Source organism: Oncorhynchus tshawytscha, linkage group LG12 (assembly GCF_018296145.1).
Source record: "Oncorhynchus tshawytscha isolate Ot180627B linkage group LG12, Otsh_v2.0, whole genome shotgun sequence".
Classification (NCBI taxonomy): domain Eukaryota; kingdom Metazoa; phylum Chordata; class Actinopteri; order Salmoniformes; family Salmonidae; genus Oncorhynchus; species Oncorhynchus tshawytscha.
This window is the reverse complement of record NC_056440.1, coordinates 12,102,358-12,117,576: the sequence shown is the minus strand read 5'-3', so window position 1 is coordinate 12,117,576 and position 15,219 is coordinate 12,102,358. Positions and strand designations below refer to the sequence as shown.

The following is a 15,219-nucleotide window of genomic DNA, read 5'->3' as shown; positions in this document are numbered from 1 at the left end:
ACAAAAATGTCCAATAATTATAATCCACATAATAATTCACATTTCCAGTTGCTGCAGGATCATTTTCCTTCTGTAGAAAAGAATGTCTCAAATTAAGATTCTACATCATCAAAATAGATGTTTCTATTTGTTTAAACATCAAAACAGATTGTTTTCCTGGAAACAGCAAGTCAAATTCAAATCAAATCAAATTTTAAATATGTGTATTCAACCAATAATATTTGATTTGATTTGATTTTGACTTGCTGTTTTCAGGAAAACAATAAAAAAATATATGCTTAAAAAAATAGAAAACATTAATTTTGATGTGATATGGAAACCCATGAATGTTGAGAATTTAAGTGAAGAATGTTAGCCTGTATGCATGTGGTCATGAGAGCAGACTCATCTGCCACACTGGTAGAATATGGGCCAAAACAACAAATACAGACATAATGGTTTTATCAGAAACTTGGCCAAAGAAATCTGTGTCAAATAACTAGATTTTTATTGATGGGTACACCGTTTTTAGAACGGATCGGATGAGTAAATGAGGAGGGGTTGCAATTTAAGGGAAATCCGAGTTTAACGCCTCTGAAATTCTCTCGATTACCAAAGTCAAACATTTTGAATTGCTTGTGGTTAAAGTGAACGTATATAAGGACTCCCACATCACTGTAGTCGGCTGCTACAGTCCGGGCTCGGCTGCTACAGACCGCCCTCGGCTACTATTTGAACTGGGACATGCTTACATCTGTCTCGGACTCTTTACAAGAACTGTGTGACTCTGAATCTTGCTCAATTAATTAATGTGCCTACAAGACCGAATCCCAGAGCACCTAACAAATCAACGCCATTGGACATTATGCTAACGAATACCCCTCACAAATACACATCGACTGGGATATTCTGTAATGATGTCAGTGATCACTGTGGAATTGCTTGTGTTAGAAATACAAAAATGATCAAAGCCAAACCCTGTTATATTTTTAAAAGACATTTTAGACAGTTTGATTAAGGGTTCTTACATGATCTGTACCGTAATATTGACAGAGTAAGTCTGATTCCAGATGTTGTCTGGGACTATTTTATAGGAAATTTGTGTCGATTTGTGATAAGCATGCCCCTGTGAAGAAATGTAGAATCAAGTGGAAGGGACTGGTTTTCCCTGGTTTTCAGATAACTTGGCAGAATTAATTAGAAAGAGAAATATCTCTTGGGCTCAAGCTAGACATACAAATGCTCCTGTTGACTGGGCCTCCTTCAGAGCGCTAAGAAACAAATGCACAGGATTGATCAGGAATTCCAAATCAGATGACTATTTAAATGCAGTCACAGAGAACCTAAACAACCCTACCAAGTTCTGGAAGCCAATCAGATCAGTGTCAGGTTCTAATGTCTCCTCTGACCTTCCTGACCATTTAATGATGGATTCTAATGAAGTGAAGGATAAAGTCAATATTGTAGTTTTTTTTTTAATCAAGCACTTCGTATCTGCTGGTTCAGTCTTTGATAATGGTGGGGCCCAGGACTCTAATGTAAACTCTGTTTCAGTCAACTATGCTATAGGCCCTCATGTGAACCATTTTATTGTTGAGTCTGTTTCTTATACTGAGGTCTGTAAAGCACTAAAGGCTATAGACACTAAAAAGTCTGCAGGTCCAGACAACCTGGACCCCTACCTCCTTAAAGATAGCAGCTGGTATTATTACTGAACCTGTGGCTCACATTTTCAACTTGAGTCTCTTGACCAATTCCATACCCAACATTTGGAAATCAGCTTCTGTCCTCCCACTGCTAAAGGGTGGAGGTCCCTCAGATGCTAATAACTATCGTCCTATCTCTAAACTCCCTATCCTGGCCAAAGTATATGACTCCCTAGTGAACTCAGTTAAAAAACATCTTAATTGAAAAGAACATACTGAGTGGGGTTCAGTCTGGCTTTAGACCGGGGCACAACTGCAGCTATGGCAGTGGAAAATTACATAATTAATGCACTTGATAAAAAGCAACACTGTGCTGCTCTGTTTGTGGATTTATCAAAGGCCTTTGATTCAGTTGACCATGAATTGTTGCTAGCTAGACTCAGAAACATTGGTCTCGGTGAAGGGGCAGTAAATTGGTTTAGGAACTACCTTTCTGACAGAACACAATGTGTATATACTGACAATCAAAAGTCTAGCTATCTTGAGATTAATAGAGGTGTGCCCCAGGGTTCCATTTTAGCTCCTGTGTTGTTCTCAATTTGTATTAATGGGATGCAACCAGCAAAGTTACATCTCTATGCAGATGATAAAGTAATATATTCATGTGCTCCTTCTCTGGTTCAGGCTGTTGAAGAGCTCCAGACTGCTTTTCAGTCACTCCCTCCCTTTATGGTCTCAATGTCACACCCTGACCATAGTTTGCTTTGTATGTTTCTATGTTTTGGTTGGTCGGGGTGTGATCTGAGTGGGCATTCTATGTTGGATGTCTTGTTTGTCTATTTCTATGTCTGGCCTGATATGGTTCTCAATCAGAGGCAGGTGTTAGTCATTGTCTCTGATTGGGAACCATATTTAGGTAGCCTGGGTTTCACTGTGTTTGTGGGTGATTGTTCCTGTCTCTGTGTTTGCACCAGATAGGACTGTTTAGGTTTTCACTTTTCTTGTTTTGTTTAGTCTGTTCATGTATAGTCGTCTTTATTAAAAACATGAATAACCACCACGCTGCATTTTGGTCCGCCTCTCCTTCAGATGAAGAAAACCGTTACACTCAAACTGGTCTTGAATGTAAAAAAAAACTAAATGAATGACCTTTACCAGAGCTAGAACTCTGCCAGAGAACGTTAGCATTGTCACATCTGGTGGCTTATCCATTGAAAAAGTGTCATCCTATAAATACCTAGATATTTGGTTGGATGACAAGTTGTCCTTTAAAGTTCATCTGGATAATCTTGTGACAAAGCTTAAATTGAAATTGGGTTTTTATTTTCGTAATAAGGCTTACTTCCATCTTATGGCTAGAAAGAAGCTTGTTCAGGACACTTTTCTCTCTGTAATTGATTATGGTGACTTGTTGTATATGCATGCAACCTCCTCTGTCTTACAGACTGGACCCTGTTAATCATGCATCCTTGTGCTTTATTACAAATGCCAAGTCACTCACCCACCATTGCACATTGTACCAAATGGTAGGTTGGACTTCACTTTATATGCATAAAACTTCCTCTTGACCTCACTTTATATCCTTTTGGGTAAACTCCCTCTTTACCTCTGTAGTTTGGTCTCCTTCACCACCAGCAGTTACCATACCCGGTCTGCTAGGTGGTTGCTACTTAAAGTCCCCAGGACATGCACAGTATTATGCAAGACTGCCTTCTCTTCTTGTGCAACAGAGGCATGGAATAGTCTACAACATGTTTCATCTAGATATGTTAGTGCCACTGAATGAATTTAAAATATTGATGGGAGACTCTGTTAGGGAGGAGTGTAAAATGCTTTGTTTTAGGCTGGGTCATGTTGTTGTATTCTATTGTTGTATGTTTTCATTCTGCAATGTACTGATTGTTGCTGCCTTTTTGGCCAGGTCTCCCTTGAAAAAGAGAATCTGGGTCTCAATGGGCTTCTCCTGGTTAAGGTTCAATTAAATTAAATAAAGCATTACAGGCGTATAGTATTAAAAAAAACACCAGATTATGGTAAAGCATATGATAGATTCTAGTGAATATCCTTGTAAAAGATTATAGTAATGCATATGATATTCTAGTAAATATCGTAGTAAAATATTATGGTAAAACATCCACTCACAACTATTGTGTGAATTCCCCTTACAAACCCCACACATAACATAGGTAACATCCCTTTATACCTCATGGTCAAATTAGAATATGTCCAAATAGTGCATTTAACCATTGCTGCTGTCACAGAGTTTCCCTGACGCATATCTCGGTGCCCATGTAACTGCCACCGAAGGGGTGCTTATAAACGTTTAGAAATGCATATGAATGCTTTATAAACCTCCAGGATGTTGTAGCGAGAGCTGTCACAGAAGTCCCTGACGCCGATCTCGGTGCCCATGTACCAGCCACTGAAGGGACAAGCAGTGAATTCCAGCCCCCCCACCTCTAGCAGCATGCTAGATACAGCAGGCAGACTGTACCACTTCAGATTCAGGTCCTTGAACCAATCATACCTGCAAGGACGGGGGAGCAAAGACATTGATTCAAATTATTAGCATTCAAGGTATGGAGGAAAGATGGAGAATGTGACTTATAACTTGACTTGTTGATTCAAATGAATAAGCTAGCATTCAAGGTATATAGAGATGGTTGAGAGGATAATAATACACATAGCTTGAACTGTAGCTGTTGTTTACATTCTGAATACATGTAAAAGCACACCTTCTTATCTTGGTGAAAAGCCATTGGAAGAGACTAGTGACAAGTTTATATTCTGACATTGACATTTGTATAGTACGTCATGGAAAGAAAATACCTTTTGTAGGTACAAAGAAGTTAAGGATTTCTCCAAGAGATGTTAGAATTCTTCTGTGATAACATATCTGCCCACTGTGATGACATATCTGCCCATTGTGATGACATATCTGCCCACTGTGATGACATATCTGCCCATTGTGATGACATATCTGCCCACTGTGATGGTATATCTGCCCACTGTGATGACATATCTGCCCACTGTGATGACAAATCTCGTCACTGTGATGACATATCTGGTCACTGTGATGACAAATCTGCCCACTGTGATGGCAAATCTGCCCACTGTGATGACATATCTGGTCACTGTGATGACAAATATGCCCACTGTGATGACAAATCTGCCCACTGTGATGACAAATCGGGTCACTGTGATGACAAATCTGCCCACTGTGATGACAAATCTGGTCACTGTGATGACAAATCTGCCCACTGTGACAAATCTGGTCACTGTGATGACATATCTGGTCACTGTGATGACAAATTCGCCCACTATGATGACATATCTGCCCACGGTGATGACACATCTGCTCACTGTGATGACAAATCGGGTCACTGTGATGACAAATCTGCCCACTGTGATGACAAATCTGGTCACTGTGATGACAAATCTGCCCACTGTGACAAATCTGGTCACTGTGATGACATATCTGGTCACTGTGATGACAAATTCGCCCACTATGATGACATATCTGCCCACGGTGATGACACATCTGCTCACTGTGATGACATATCTGCCCACTGTTGATGACAAATCTGCCCATTGTGATGACATATCTACCCACTGTGATGACAAATCTGCCCATTGTGATGACATATCTACCCACTGTGATGACATATCTGCCCACTGTGAAGGTATATCTCCTCACTGTGATGACATATCTGCCCACTGTGATGACAAATCTGCCCACTGTGATGACAAATCTCGTCACTGTGATGACATATCTGCCCACTGTGATGACAAATCTGCCCACTGTGATGGTATACCTGCCCACTGTGCTGACAAATCTGCCCATTGTGATGACATATCTGCCCACTGTGATGGCATATCTGCCCACTGTGATGACAAATCTGCCCACTGTGATGACATATCTGCCCACTGTGATGGTATATCTGGTCACTGTGATGACATATCTGCCCCCTGTGATGACAAATCTGCCCACTGTGATGACAAATCTGCCCACTGTGATGGTATATCTGCCCATTGTGATGGCATATCTGCCCATTGTGCTGACAAATCTGCCCATTGTGATGACATATCTGCCCACTGTGATGGCATATCTGCCCATTGTGCTGACAAATCTGCCCATTGTGCTGACAAATCTGCCCATTGTGATGACATATCTGCCCACTGTGATGGCATATCTGCCCACTGTGATGACAAATCTGCCCACTGTGATGACAAATCTGCCCACTGTGATGACATATCTGCCCACTGTGATGACAAATCTGCCCACTGTGATGACATATCTGCCCACTGTGATGGTATATCTAGTCACTGTGATGACAAATCTGCCCCCTGTGATGACAAATCTGCCCACTGTGATGACAAATCTGGTCACTGTGATGACAAATCTGCCCACTGTGATGACAAATCCATCCACTATGATGACAAATCTGCCCACTGTGGTGGCACTTGCAAGCGATTCAGAGGCCTCGAAATGACTGGTCCTACATCCAAAAAAGGCTCTGCTTGGCATCTGGGACCGGCTACCTATCTGTTTGGCCGCAGTAGCATAGAGCCATCATAGCTTCATGTAATGATGAGATGCAAGTGATGACAGTTGCAGGAGCCAAACAAGCAGCAGAGAAGAGCTGAGGCTAATTGAACTGATGGGTTGGGAGGGACAGGGGGTTTGAGAAGAGAGCCAGGTGGATGGTTCTCGGGGCTTGGTTGGCAGAAGATGTCATGTGCCTGGGATGAAACTCCCTCTGCGCCTAAAGTGTGGGGTGTGATTGTGTCTGCGAAAACATGGCTCGTACATTGCTTCAGTCTAAGTGGTTCGCTAGTGTGGCAATTGGAACACACCCCAACCCAGCCTCTGTTAGTGTGTGTTGTCTCACTCACTTGGGGTGTGTGTTTTGTGTGCGTGTGGGGTGGGGGGGTGCATGTGTATGTGTTGTCTCACTCACTTGGGGTGTGTGATCTGCACCTCTAGAATGAGATCTTGAGGTATCTCAAACAGCTCTGGGTCGTTTCCGTTGGACTGCAGCAGGAGAGGCAGCACGTCGAAACGGCCCTTGGGAGGCTTCCAGCCCTGCTGGATACAGATCTACAGACCCAAGCCAACACATTTCATTATATTTTAACATGGATTCACTCAAGTAGACTCATAAATCCTGTTTAGTGGTTTCCACTCCAGAATCTGTTTTGACAGAGTTTTAGCCTTGCTCAGAGGCATGCTATATAAAGACATTGAACACTTTCAGGTTTTGTTATCGACTTCCGGACTTCTCCATGCTGTTGTACTGTTTATTGCTGTTTGTTGTGCTTTATGTTGTGCTGTTGTTTTGCTATTTGTTGTGCTGTTTTGTTGTTGCTGTTTTGTTGTGCTGTTTGTTGTGCTGTTTGTTGTTATGTTTGTTGTGCTGTTTGTTGTGCTGTTTGTTGTGCTGTTTGTTGTTATATTTGTTGTGCTGTTTGTTGTGCTGTTTGTTGTGCTGTTTGTTGTTATGTTTGTTGTGCTGTTTGTTGTGCTGTTTGTTGTTATGTTTGTTGTTATGTTTGTTGTGCTGTTTGTTGTGCTGTTTTTTGTGCTGTTTGTTGTGCTGTTTGTTGTGCTGTTTGTTGTGCTGTTTGTTGTTATATTTGTTGTGCTGTTTGTTGTGCTGTTTGTTGTGCTGTTTGTTGTTATGTTTGTTGTGCTGTTTGTTGTGCTGTTTATTGCCATTTGTTGTGCTGTTTGTCGCTACTTGGCTATCTGCCAAACATTTCATTTTTTTATTTGAATACATTGACCAACAACTTTGTTTGTTGTTTCCTCGCTCTACTTTTTTCAATCAGCTTTTTCACCCTGGAAGCTTTATCTGGACATGGTTCTACTGGACCTTGACCAGGCAACAAAGCTAAGTGGTAACATTAACATGATGCCATCTAATTGCAGTTGCTGTTCTCATAATATACAGGAGAACTATCACCTTATGGTGAGTATAGCCGTGCTGCCTGCACAGCTTCAGGTGCAATCGTTAGGCAGGGCAATTTAAGTTTAGGAAACGAGGAAACAGTGTCTGTGCCACCAGTAAGTACAGTTAGTAGTATAAATCCCCTCGCACAGTCCCCACAGCCGGACAATTTTATCAAGGCTTCTGGATAGAAATGCTGTGGCCATGCTAAACCGGTGTCACTCATTCAGCCGACAGACACTTTCAACCGGTTCTCCCCATTAAGCAGCGAGTCTGAGTCAGAGGTCGAGCCTTTTCGGGTCTCTCCTTCACCCATTACGGGGTCTGAGCCATCATTAGCTCTGACAAATTGAAACCCTAGTCATTCACGACTCCATTACCCCAATATTAGACCTAAAAATAATCATCCAGCGATCATACACTGTTTACCAGGGGGCAGGGCTACTGACGTAAAGGCTAATCTGAAGATGGTGTTGGCTGAGGCTAAAACTGGTGAGTGTAGAGAGTATAGGGATATTGTTATCCACGTCAGTACCAACGATGTTAGGATGAAACAGTCAGCGGTAACCAAGCGCAACATAGCTTCAGTGTGTAAATCAGCTAGAAATATGTGTCGGCATCGACAAATTGTCTCTAGGCCCCTCCCAGTTAAGGGGAATGATGAGCTCTACAGCAGAGTCTCACAACTCAATCGCTGGTTGAAAACTGTTTTCTGCCCCTCCCAAAATATAGAATATGTAGATAATTGGCCCTCTATCTGGGAGTCACCCACAAACAGGACCAAGCCTGGCCTGCTGAGGAGTGACGGACTCCATCCTAGCTGGAAGGGTGCTCTCATCTTCTGTATGAACATAGACAGGGCTCTAACTCCTCTAGCTCCACAATGAGATAGGGTGCAGGCCAGGCAGCAGGCTGTTAGCCAGCCTCCCAGCGTAGTGGAGTCTGCCACTAGTTTAATCAGTGTAGTCAGCTCAGCTATCCCCATTGAGAGCGTGTCTGTGTCTCGATCTAGGTTGAGCAAAACAAAACATGGCGTCGTTCATTTTAGCGATCTCACTGGAATAAAGACCTCCTCCATTCCTGTCATTATTGAAAGAGATTGTGATATCTCACATCTCAAAATAGGGCTACTTAATGTTAGAACCCTTACTTCCAAAGCAGTTATAGTCAATTAACTAATCACTGATCATAATCTTGATGTGATTTACCTGACTGAACAATGGCTGAAGCCTGATGAATTTACTGTGTTAAATGAGGCTTCTATCCTGGTTACACTAGTGACCATAACCCTGCGCATCCCGCAAAGGTGTTGCTAACATTTATGACAGCAAATTCCAATTTACAAAAACAAAAATATCTGTGTTTTTGTCTTTTGAGCTTCTAGTCATGAAATCTATGCAGCCTACTCAATCACATTTTATAGCTACTGTTTCCAGGCCTCCTGGGCCGTATACAGCATTCCTCACTGAGTTCCCGGGATTCCTAACGGACCTTGTAGTCAAGGCAGATAATATTCACATTTTTGGTGACTTTAATATTCACATGGAAAAGTCCACAGACCCACTCCAAAAGGCTTTCGGAGCCATCATCAACTCAGTGGGTTTTGTCCAACATGTCTCCGGACCTACTCATTGCCACAGTTATAGCCTGGATCTAGTTTTGTCCCATGGAATAAATATTGTGGATCTAAATATTTTTCCTCATAATCCTGGACTATCGGACCACTATCTTATTATATTTGCAATCGCAACAAATAATCTGCTCAGACCCCAACCAAGGATCATCAAAAGCCGTGCTATAAATTCTCGGACAACCCAAAGATTCCTAGATGCCCTTCCAGACTCCTGTCACGAATCCCGCCGAAGATGGTGCCTCTTCCTGTTCGGGCGGCGCTCGGCGGTCGTCGTCGAGCCTACTAGCTGCCATCGATTCCCTTTCCTTTTGTTTCTGTTAGTTGGGTCTAATTGGTTACACCTGTTTTGAGTTTAGTTTTGTTTGTAGGCTATTTAAGGGCACTAGGCCCGCTGGGTATTGTGCGGGCTTGTTCTCTGTTTATTGGTGTTGGTTGATTAGTGTGATCTCTATTTTTCTGGACAGTTTTAGTCCTGTTTATTTGGACGGGTTGTTTCATGCGCCCTTGTGTTTTGCATGTCCGTTTTTCTGCTGTCATTGGAATAAAAGATCCACGTACGGAATTACCTGCTCTCTGCGCTTGACTCCTCCACCCACCATTCATAGAAGTCTTAACAACTCCCTCCACCTAACCAAAGACGTCAGAGTACAAAAATCGGTTAACCACCTAACTGAGGATCTAAATTCAACCTTGCGTAATACCATAGATGCAGTCGCACCCATAAAACCAAAAAACAGTTGTCACAAGAAATGTGCTCCCTGGTATATAGAAAATATCCAAACTCTGAAGCAAGCTTCCAGAACATTGGAATGGAAATGGTGCTCCACCAAACTGGAAGTCTTCCTACTAGCTTGGAAAGACAGTTCCATGTAATATCGGAGAGCCATATCATCCTATTTCTCCAACCTAATTGAGGTGAATAAGAACAATCCAAAGTGTATTTTTGATACTGTCGCAAAGCTAAATAAAAAGCAGCATTCAACAAGAGAGGCTAGCTTTCACTTGAGCAGTGATAAATTCATGAGTGTCTTCGATGAAAAGATCATGATCATTAGAAAGCAAATTACGGACTCCTCTTTGTATCTGCATATTTCTCCAAAGCTCACTTGTCCTGAGTCTGCCAGGAGCTAGGATCAATGGAGACACTCAAGTTTTTTAATCCTGTATCTCTTGACACATTCATGAAAATAGTAATGGCCTCTAAACCTTCAAGCTGCACACTGTACCCCATTCCAACTAAACAACTGAAAGAGCTACTTCGTGTGCTTGGTCCTCCTATGTCGACCATAATAAATGGCTCCCTATCCGCCAGATGGCGTAATAAAAATGGCAGTAATAAAGCCTCTCTTGAAAAAAAACAACCTTGACCTGTAAAATGTTTTTAAAAACTATTTGCCTATATCGAATCTCCCATTCCTCTCAAAATGTTTAGAAAAAGCTGTTGCGCAAATAATGTATACGAAACACTTCAGTCTGGTTTTAGACCCGATCATAGCACTGAGACTGCCCTAGTGAAGGTGGTAAATGACCTGATATTGGTGTCAGACCAAGGCTCTGCATCTGTCCCTGTTTTCCTAGACCTTAGTGCTGCTTTTGACACCATCGATTACCACATTGTTTTGGAGAGATTAAAAACCCTAATTGGTCTACACGGACAAGTTCTTGCCTGGTTTAGATCTTATCTGTCGGAAAGATATCAATTTGTCTCTCTGGATGGTTTGTCCTCTGACAAATCAAATCAAATTTGATTTGTCACATACACTTGGTTAGCAGATGTTAATGCGAGTGTAGCGAAATGCTTGTGCTTCTAGTTCCGACAATGCAGTAATAACGAACAAGTAATCTAACTAACAATTCCAAAAAACTACTGTCTTATACACAGTGTAAGGGGATAAAGAATATGTACATAAGGATATATGAATGAGTGATGGTACAGAGCAGCATAGGCAAGATACAGTAGATGATATCGAGTACAGTATATACATATGAGATGAGTATGTAAACCAAGTGGCATAGTTAAAGTGGCTAGTGATACATGTATTACATAAGGATGCAGTCGATGATATAGAGTACAGTATCTACGTATGCATATGAGATGAATAATGTAGGGTAAGTAACATTATATAAGGTAGCATTGTTTAAAGTGGCTAGTGATATATTTACATCATTTCCCATCAATTCCCATTATTAAAGTGGCTGGAGTTGAGTCAGTGACATTGACAGTGTGTTGGCAGTAGCCACTCAATGTTAGTGGTGGCTGTTTAACAGTCTGATGGCCTTGAGATAGAAGCTGTTTTTCAGTCTCTCAATTGTAAGTTTCGTCGTTCCTCAAGGTTCCGTTTTAGGACCACTATTGTTTTCACTATATGTCCTACCTCTTGGTGATGTAATTTGGAAACACAATGTCAACTTTCACTGCTATGCGGATGACACACAGCTGTACAATTCGATGAAACATGGTGAAGCCACAAAATTGACAGGCCTGGAAACCTGTGTTTCAGACATAAGGAAGTGGATGGCGGCAAATGTTTACTTTTAAACTCGGACAAAACAAAGGTGCTAGTTCTAGGTCCCAAGAAACAAAGAGATTTGCTGTTGGATCCGACAATTAATCTTGATGTTTGTACAGTCGTCTCAAATAAAACTGTGAAGGACCGTTCCTCTTGACCCTGATCTCTCTTTTGACGAACATATCAATAATATTTCAAGGACAGCTTTTTTCCATCTTCGTAACATGGCAAAAATCAGAACCTTTTTGTCCAAATTGATGCAGAAAAACGAATCCATGCTTTTGTCACTTCTAGATTAGACTACTGCAATGCTCTACTCTCTGGCTACCCAGATAAAGCACTAAATAAACTTCAGTTAGTGCTAAAACACAGCTGCTAGAATCCTGACTAGAACCAGAAAATTTGATCATATTACTCCAGTGCCAGCCTTTCTACATTGGCTTCCTGCTAAGGCTATGGTTGATTTCTGCTAACCAACAGGTTTTACTGATAACCTACAAAGCATTATATGGGCTTGCTCCTACCTATCTCTCCGATTTGGTCCTGCCGTACATACCTGCACGTACACTTCGGTCACAAGATGCAGGCCTCCAGCTGGAGGCAGGGATTTCTCTTATAGAGCTCCATTTTTATGGAATGGTCTGCCTATCCATGTGAGAGACGTAGACTCGGTCTCGACTTTAAGTATTTACTGAAGCCTCATCTCTTCAGTAGGTCCTATGGTTGAGTGTAGTCCGGCCCAGGGGTGTGTAGTCAACCCCTTATTACGGGGGCTGAGTCACTGGATTACTGGTGCTCTTCCATGCCATCCCTAGGAGGGGTGCGTCACTTGAGTGGGTTGAATCACACACGTGCTCTTCCTGTCCAGTTTTGCGCCCCCTCGGGCTTGTGCGGTGGAGGAGATCTTTGTAGGCTATACTCAGCCTTGTCTCAGGGTAGTAAGTTAGTAGTCTGTTGATATCCCTCCAGTGGTGTAGGGGCTGTGCTTTAGCAAAGTGGGTAGGGATATATCCTGCCTGGTTGGCCTGGTCCAGGGGCATCGTCGATCCAGCTGTCTCAGTCTCAAGTCTCTATGCTGCAATAGTCTACGTGCTGGGGGGCTAGGGTCAGTCTGTTATATCTGATGTAATTCTCCTGTCTTACCTGATGACCCTGACCTGTTCACCGGACATGCTACCTTTTCTCGGACCTGCTGTTTTTGACTCACTCTCTGTCTCTCTCTCTCTCTCTCTCTCTCTCTCTCTCGACCTCTGAATGCTCGGCTATGAAAAGCCAACTGACATTTACTCCTGAGGTACTGATCTGTTGCACCCTCTACAACTACTGATTATTATTTAACTCTGCTGGTCATCTATGAACGTTTGAACATCTTGAAGAACAATCTGGCCTTAAATGGTCATGTACTCTTATAATCTCCACCCGGCACAGCCAGAAGGGGACAGGCTACCCCTCAGAGCCTGGTTCCTCTCTAGGTTTCTTCCTAGGTTCCTGCCTTTCTAGGGAGTCTTTCCTAGCCACTGTGCTTCTACATTTGCATTGCTTACTATTTGGGGGTTCAGGCTGGGTTTCTGTATAGCAATTTGTGACATCTGCTGATGTAAAAAGGGCTTTATAAATACATTTGATTGATTGATTCATACTGTAAGTGGTTCAGTGCGTTGAAGCTGACAAGACATAGTCAGCTTCAAGAGCTGGCAAGACATAGTTGACAAGACATAGTTTGTGGTTTTATATCCCATGAGGGATACATATGCCATGCTCTTACGAACTATAATTCACTTTGAATAACAGTGACCACAATGTCATTTAACTGTACCTCAGTGAACTCCAAGTTGGCTGGGTCTCCCAGAATCTGACCGTCGGGTTGCTTGTAACCGGCATAGCGAATCAGCTGTGTGTTCCACACCCGGAAGTCGTGCTTGCCATCTGTCCTTTGAGGAAATATGGTAATGGCAGATCTGGAAAAAATTGAAATGACCAGGTGTGAAAGTAGATTAAATTTTTTCCCTTAATTCTATGTTCAGGCTCCTTGGACTACATAAAGCAGAGGTATGGATTCGAGTCACAAATATGATGACTTGCAACTCGACATTGACTTTAACACCAATGACTCGTGACGTGACTTGGCCTTGAGCCCTATGACTCGACCTGACTTGATATCCTCCCCAAGTACAAATATAAAAAATGATGCTATTAAAAAAAGTGTGCAGCACATCAACTCTTCATTTAACCGATTACAGTTTGAATTGGACAGCAGCCAATCAAATTGTGCCAGCTGAGAAAAAGTTGTGCGTGGCTGTGCAGAGGAACATCGGCGGTGAATTCAGATGGAGCCCTTGGAAAGATGACACCCCAAATTACTATTTTCGGATATAAAGACGAAGCTGTATCAACACAAAACGAATTACAATTTACAAAACATGCGGGAAGAAAATTACAGACGGAGGCGCAACAATTTCCAACTTTGTTTGACATTTGAATCTGCACAAAGAATGGTAAGTCGTGGCTAATATAGCCGACAGCTACAGTCGTATGAAAAAGTTTGGGCACCCCTCTGAGGCTGCATAATAATTTACTCTGTCGTCACAGAAAATGATCACAGTGGCATGCCATTCATTTTCTAATAAAAGCTGAGTACTGGGGTTTTGTCCAGACAAAGATTTTTAGTGTAGCAATATTAAGTTGTATGAAATTAAATCAGATGTGAAAAATAGGCTATGCAAAAATGTGGGCACCCTTGTCATTCTGTTGATTTGAATACCTGTAACTACTTAGCACTGATTAATTGGAACACACAATTGGTTTGGTGAGCTCATTAAGCCTTGAACTTCATAGACAAGTGCATCAAATCATGAGAAAAGGTATTTAAGGTGGCCAATTGCAAGTTGTTGTTCTCTTTGACTCTCCTCTGAAGAGTGGCAACATGGGGGCCTTAAAACAACTCTCAAATGACCTGAAAACAAAGATTGTTCAACATTATGGTTTAGAGGAAGGCTACAAAAAGCTATCGCAGAGATTTAAGCTGTCAGTGTCCACTGTGAGGAACATAGTGAGGAAATGGAAGACCACAGGCACAGTTCTTGTTAAGGCCAGAAGTGGCAGGCCAAGTAAAATATCGAAGAGGCAAAGGCAAAGGATGGTGAGAACGGTCAAAAACAGCCCACAGACCACCTCCAAAGACCTACAGCAGCATCTTGCTGCAGATGGTGTCACTGTGCACCGTTCAACAATTCAGCGCACTTTGCACAAGGAGAAGCTGTATGGGAGAGTGATGCGGAAGAAGCCTTTCCTGCACACACGCCACAAACAGAGTCACTTGATTTTGGAATAAGGTGCTGTGGACTGATGAAACAAAGATTGAGTTATTTGGTCATAACAAGGGATGTTATGCATGGCGGCAAAAGAACACAGCATTCCAAGAAAAACACTTGCTACCCACAGTCAAATTTGGTGGGGGTTCCATCATGCTGTGGGGCTGTGTGGCCAGTGCCGGTACTGGG

At 42.3% G+C, this 15,219-nt stretch overlaps 1 protein-coding gene across 1 annotated transcript in view; it reads right to left on the bottom strand.

Annotated features, from left to right (window-relative positions):
• LOC112262564 (nitric oxide synthase, brain-like) overlaps positions 1 to 15,219 on the bottom strand; it is a 103,233-nt gene that overhangs the window by 31,169 nt on the left and 56,845 nt on the right. Inside the window, 3 exon segments of the mRNA XM_042331342.1 lie at positions 3,978 to 4,152; positions 6,587 to 6,726; positions 13,536 to 13,677. Of these exon segments, the coding sequence (XP_042187276.1) occupies positions 3,978 to 4,152; positions 6,587 to 6,726; positions 13,536 to 13,677 (457 nt within the window).